This window comes from Branchiostoma floridae, chromosome 9 (genome assembly GCF_000003815.2).
Source record: "Branchiostoma floridae strain S238N-H82 chromosome 9, Bfl_VNyyK, whole genome shotgun sequence".
In the NCBI taxonomy this organism is placed as follows: domain Eukaryota; kingdom Metazoa; phylum Chordata; class Leptocardii; order Amphioxiformes; family Branchiostomatidae; genus Branchiostoma; species Branchiostoma floridae.
The window spans coordinates 14,776,350-14,782,994 of record NC_049987.1 but is presented as its reverse complement, the minus strand read 5'-3'; the positions used below and the strand labels follow the sequence as shown (position 1 = coordinate 14,782,994).

The 6,645-nt window shown below is 42.1% G+C and overlaps 1 protein-coding gene across 1 annotated transcript; it reads left to right on the top strand.

The window, feature by feature from the left end:
* Window positions 1-1,388: 1,388 nt before the first annotated feature.
* Window positions 1,389-6,248, top strand: LOC118422191 (medium-chain acyl-CoA ligase ACSF2, mitochondrial-like). The gene is made up of 9 exons (XM_035829707.1): window positions 1,389-1,541; window positions 2,263-2,391; window positions 2,693-2,758; window positions 2,992-3,119; window positions 3,632-3,679; window positions 4,231-4,354; window positions 4,875-4,970; window positions 5,594-5,727; window positions 6,113-6,248. The coding sequence occupies exons 1-9, from the start codon at window positions 1,389-1,391 to the stop codon at window positions 6,237-6,239; spliced, it is 1,005 nt and encodes a 334-aa protein (XP_035685600.1). The 3' UTR covers window positions 6,240-6,248.
* The last annotated feature ends 397 nt before the right edge of the window (window positions 6,249-6,645 follow it).

Below are 6,645 nucleotides of genomic sequence, written 5' to 3'. Positions count from 1 at the left end.
ACAAATCAAGAGTTTAGCTCGGCCGAGTTGTCAGCGAGCTCTAAATTACTAGGAGGCATGACCCTGATGCCTACGAACAAATGGCAGAGTTTCTTCGTCGGCATCAGGGTCATACCTCCTCGTAATTTTGAGCTCGCTGACAACTCGGCCGAGCTAAATTCTTGATTTCAAGGACATGTGATATAACGTCCTTGTTGATTTGTAAAGGGGACTGAAGGACACCTTGTTTGACGTCACCGGTCACATGACACTGGGCAAAGAAGAGTGCATTTAGCCGTACTTGCTCCCAGTATATGACACATAGAAGGACGGCTGTTGGCTTTTTTTGGAAGAAATACCACATTCAACTTGTCTCGCCTTCCAGTCTGTAAGGTAAGTCTGATCTATAAATGTTTCGTCTGATTGAAATCATACCGCATTACCATGGAGGTTCCGATCCTATTGAAGTCACCTTGTTATAACCATTGGAGGTTTGTGGTTTTCTATTCCAGTCAAAACTCAACTATCTGTATCTGTAACTACGACATACTAGCCAAGTTCAACGTACGATGTCATGTCGGTTACCCAAAGTACGGCGCAGTTCATACACTGGCTTTTAATAGTACTTAACATGACTTTACCTACGTTGTACCTCGCCCATTAGTGGTTGTGTGTGACCTTTTACATACACTAGACTCCAGCCTACTTTACTAGTGGCTTTCCAAGTCAGTGGGTGAACTTTCATGTTTCCCTCGTAAGCTTTAGAGTTGAACTTTGACAGCTTCCCTCAGGTAAAGTGAAGAAACAGGTTAACCAGTTAGACTAAAATAAGCATTTACAGACAGACGTGCCTCTGGCATTTCGACCGTCAAAGTTGAAGACCTCTAACCTGACGTTGTGGCCAGTTTTGTCTCACAGGTGGGGATGCATTTACTGTGCAGATTTCAGGTGAAGGAATTGAGCTGTCTTAATTCTGTAACTGTGAAAAGGATTTGAAAAGCTACATTGAAGTTATTACACGTAAACAGAAAACAGCAATTATGCACACCCAATTGCACGCCAATGTTTCCATAATTGGGTCGACTTCGCAAGACCTCGCGAGAACTCTGTTGCGAGAGTTTAAAAAAGCTGGTCGAACAATAAAATAAAAGACGTCACGCGACCTGTTTTTGAGCCCAGATTGGACTTTTGGATAAAAACGACATCTTAGATAAAGCAAACAGTCAACACGTACGTAGCCAGAATGTGTCTCTAAGCCGGCGGCCTATCTTTGATAGTGTATCGTTGATGACTTGTTTAGAAATGTATTCTAGTATGTCGATCATTGTAGACCGAATCTAAATTTATTAACGCAAATCTGTAACGCTGTATTTTCATCTAAAGTTATTTACCTAGCATACCGTGACAGCATGAGTTACCTGAAGTCCCGCAGTGATGTACCCCTGGTGGCGGCTACACTGGGGGAGCTTCTGGACGACTCCGCCGCAAAATGTCCCGACCACGAGGCGTACGTCTTCCGACACCTCGGCGTCGGGATGAAGCTAGCTGAAGTTAAAGAAGAGGTGAGAAACATAACGCTGGTGCAGCTAAGTTTAACATTTACCACATATTCAGTTTGCCCGTGCAGACATATGATAGCAATGTAAGTAGCCATACATTGTATCTCATACAACTGTTGTGCAATAAATAGCTTTGTGCATTTTCACAGGATGGGGTTGTTAACCCCTTTGATATGCTTAAGGCACCTCCTTAATTGACTACGGAACCCCCGTTTTACGTCCCTACCGAAATGCGGGTGCAGCCCCAACCGACATGCCATGCCCAGGATAGAACCAGGCCTTGGGGTCTCAACCTGCAGGAGCTCAACTGTGAGGCTGCTACCATTTGAGCTACACTGACATTCCTAACAACAGTTACCATAATGATTGCTTCCCTTAAATTTAACGCCGCTGTCACAATTCAAGCAACACTGGCCGTGGGTACAGCTGGAGCTCGCCGAATTTCAAAATCGCTTGTATCTTTCGCTAAAACATCTGTCCCGTCACAAATTGGATGGGACTCGGTGTTTCACTCAGGAAATTAAAGTGTCTTTGCAGCTTTTTTTGTTGCACAGCTGACATCACACGGAGGTTTAAATCCCGCAACGGACGAGTTGCTAAAGACCACCCGAATCCCTAGTAGGACGCCGCGGTCGTACTTTGGTCGAAAATGCCCAGTTGGAGCTCGCAGACACGTCGGTCGAGCGCAATTCTTGATTTATGACGGGGGCTTTATACTTTACAGGCAGACAGGCTGGCCGCTGGTCTCCTGTCCATTGGGGTGCGGCGGGGTGACGTGGTGGCCTGGGTCATTAGCACCAGACCGGAATGGGTCATCTCTTGTTTCGCTGCAGCAAAGATAGGCGCCATTGCCGTAAGCTTTTGCTAAAAATGACATTGACTCATCACAATGACATCATTGCAGTCTTTGACTGCAAATCAGCTCGGTATATATATATTAACAATTAGTTTCGACTTTATGGCTCCATTTCGGAGACAATGTGGTAGTTCAGAATTGAAAATGGTAATGTTAAATATGAATATGCGTATCATACAAGTACACATTCAACTTCTTACAATAACCAGAAAGTGGGTCATGCAAAATCTTTCTTGACCAGCACCAGTATGCAAATAAGAACCGCACAATGAATGTAATCACTGATGTTGTATTACAGCTACCAATCATTCCTATCTACTTCTGGCGCTCGTACAAGGGGATGATCGCGGACATGCTGAAAAAGGTAATGTAACACTTGGTATATGGCAGGTGGATCATAAACAGGTACCAAACATGCAAATGAGGGCCTAATTTGCATGATTGATATGAACATGCCCCAACTTCTTAGTGGCACATGATAGTAATTTCATACTTGTGACATACTTGCCCCAATAGCAATGTGTCTAAAAGACGTGGTCCAAGTACACCATTCAAGGCAAAGTGGTATACATGGAGTTTTTCTTTCCTTCATTTCAGGTCAAAGTTAAACTACTCCTGATTGAGAAGCGCTCGGCTTCTGAAGGTTACCCTGAGAGTATACCATCCCTGAAGAAACTATTTCCGGAGTTAATGTTAGCCACGACCAAAGCCTTAACAATTGAATCGTAAGTGTTGTTCAATATTTTCTCAATCATGCAGTTTCAGCAGGTTTTAAGATTGACGCAATTTGTGGCTGAAAAACACTTACTATACAAGCATTATAAGTTGACAAATTATAATAGAATTGTTTTATGCTATAATCTATTAACCAAAAGCATTCACGGTTTTATTGTATACATATACTGTCGTCTATGGACAGCAGAAGTTACCGAGGGTAAACGAGAACGTCCCCATACAGACTCCTAACACAGACGATCCAATATGGCTGCCAGAAATTGCTTCCATTTTGAAACCGGCTGACTGACTCCAAATAACTGGTAAATACTTTGGACTTGCTGCTTTGTTTTAATTCATAAATGCATAAACAATGTATCCAGAGCACTTCACAGGGTTGTTGCCCCATGTACACTTCGTATTAGAGGCATTTGAGGTCGTTTGAGGTGTTTAGGCAGACCGATATTTTACCATTTTGTTGACACTGTAATATTTTAACATTACGCTTTCAATGTTCCAACAGAGTTCCAAGCTTGACGTCCATTGTCATAATTGGGGACAAAACTAGCGAGTAAGTATGTTATAGATTCTACAATATGATAAAAGTTGCTACTTTTGAAGAAATATTGTGCTAAGATGTAAGACACATGCCAATAAGCAGCAAATATTGTTATATCTCAATGCAACTTTTATTGAATAGATAATTACAATAATCAGCATATGTCTGCTGTACACGACTGTGTGACGAGTAATGACACCGTCATATGGTTCGTTCGTTTAGACTCTTAAAGTATCTTGTGGCAGCAAGTTTCTCTGCCATTTCAGTAGCAGGGTATAATTTTACAGGGTGAGCTTGCTAGGTCTTCCCCTTTAATGTGCTTAAGGCGCCTCCTTAAACACAGGAAAATCTTTCTTTTTTTCACTTCTAAGAGACAGTTGCATCCCCGACCGAAGTTACTTCGCCCACGATTGAAGCGGAGTCTCCCAGTTACCAACTATTGGAATCAGGAGCTTAACTGTGAGGCTGCTACCGGTTGAGCTACTGGGGCATCCCCACATGGTACATCTATTTCTGTTGTTATCTTATTTTCATCTTTCCTTTTATGTTTCTCTTTCTTCCAGCAACGCCTTCTACAATTGGGAAGAACTACAAAACATGGGGACCGATGAAAACGCCAAGCAGAGGGTACAGGACGCACAACGCCAGACGAATTGTTATGATACGTTTTGGTTAATTTTTACATCCGTAAGTACGGTTTCGTCGATGAATTAAAATTAAAATAAAACACACTAGTAGGGGTGGGTACTGGCCGGCACATCGCACCGGTACAAAACCGTTTTATTTTCTTGTTGGACCGGTCCGAAAAAAAAACGAACCTGAAAAAAATCAGTGGACCGGATGTTGAAATGATTCGAAAATGGATATCGGCACCTGTTCATGTGTTTTGGGGCTTACAAGTTCAAGAAAAGAACAAGCGCGATGTAGAGCAAAGTTGATAGTCATTTTTACCAAGCTTCTATGTTCCTACATTTTCAGTATCACAAAGAAGCAAGAAGAAGTAAAATTCACTTAGTATACTAGTAGAATATAATCCTTTTGTTTACATCGTAAATATTCCATGAATTTGTCAACGATCATTTTGTTTTGACCTGTACTTAACCCAGTGGGTATACATGTACAATGATGATCTTCATTCATTCATTCATTAAATGAATAAATACTTCGACTTTATCTTATAACCACCATTTGATATTTTCCTAAGTAGGGAAGTACTGGTCTTCCGAAGTGTGTTGAACATAGCACCTATGCTGTCGTGAACAATGTCGCAATCACCAACAAGATGACGGAACAAGACAAAAGGGTAAACCTCATTTTATGTTCATAAAGTAAGAACTAAGAGAGTACATTTTGTACTTATTAGTACATGATTTCCTTCGCAGAAGAGAAATATGATTTTGCTGCGTATCTTCCTCCTCTTCTTGTTTTACAAAAAATAATGTCAATGACCTGAACCAGACGGCTGTCACTATGGTTACTGATAAAGTAGCATACACCCTGTACGTGGTGTTTGATTATGTGGCAAATGGCAGGATATGGTCAGATTGGCTAGTTACCATATGTGTCAACAGTGTTTGAAGAAGAATAAGCACAGCAGTAGTTTATCAACCTACACAATGTGAAGGTAACATTCTGTGTTGCACATTTTACCTTAAAGCATCCAGTTGCATTTAGTTTGAATATCCGTAACTAGAGGCCCATGGATTGTTGGAAACGTCTGTTAGTGTTACCGTCAAATTGCAAACTTGCTTGACCTTATTTGGTTTCTGTAGCTGTATAGTCACCAAGAGCCAGAGGTTACTTTTTTCCCAACACATCGTTTTTTTTTCTCTTGGTAATCAATCCAGGACCTAGGGACAAACAGGAAATATACCGTAGTATACTCGAGTTAATTATATATCTCTTTTTTTTTTGCGTACTTTACAGAAAGTGCTGGTAACACCGACAGACTTGACCGAGGACTCAACTTCGGTTATAATTCCTGTTCTGACGGGCTCGCAGACTGTTGTGTTCGCCATCTCGTGGCTGGATGAGATCGTCCCTGCTCTCTTGGAGGAAAGGTGGCTACTAACATGCCAGCCGTTTTGTATTCAACGATTGATTATATTGTAAAACTTTTCTTTCATCACGATCTACTAGCATCACCAACAAAGTGTTGTCGTCAGCCTTGCATCTGTATTGGAATAAGCATGACCAATCTTCTGTTACAAGCTCAGACAACTCTTCGTGGGGCACATGTATTGTTTTATGATTGATGAATTCATCACATTCCCATATTGTAAAAAAAAAATTTGCACGCTTCTGATAGTAAGGCGTCCATACACAAAGTAAGGCGCTTACCAAGAACTTTCTATCAGGCCTCCGATCCTTCCCAAGTTGAAGAATGAACGGCGTCACAGGTGAACCTGTATGCGAATATAAGAACATTCCTATCTCTTCATTCAGGTATGAGAGCATCTACTTCACGTACGTGAAGACACTACACGACTTGGTGAACGACTCATCTGTACAGGAATGCGACATGCGGTTCTTGAAAGACGGTACAACAACAGCACACATCCGTAGCAACTAACCTCTGTGTAGACTTCGAGCATGCAGGACTGGCTTTTATTTGGGGGGGGGGGGGGGACTGGTTCGCGCGTTATTTTCAACGTTGGCTAGGTTCTCCTATGTTGGGAAATGGAGTTTGCCGAGACGGGGCAAGCTCCTTTCTACGACAAACTCTCCTTCCCGGCATAAGAAAACCTAGCCAACGCAAATCGCGAACCAGCGCAACCCCCAACACGCACACACACACCAAATTAAAGCCCGTCCCGCTCGAAGTAGGCAACGGAGGCTACATTTTGATGCTTGTCTGAGTGTAACACACCGACTCTAAGCAAAGTACGTACCGTGATGCTATTTCATGAAACACGGCGACTATCTTAGGAATCGCATACTGTCCTCTCATAGATGATAAATGACCTGTTTTACTGATT

Coding starts and splice junctions, on each gene's coding strand:
- LOC118422191 (XM_035829707.1), top strand. CDS start 1,389: ATGAGTTACCTGAAGTCCCGCAGTGATGTACCCCTGGTGGCGGCTACA. Junction 2,759..2,991: donor TCGCGGACATGCTGAAAAAG/GTAATGTAACAC, acceptor CCTTCATTTCAG/GTCAAAGTTAAACTACTCCT. Junction 3,680..4,230: donor ATTGGGGACAAAACTAGCGA/GTAAGTATGTTA, acceptor TCTTTCTTCCAG/CAACGCCTTCTACAATTGGG.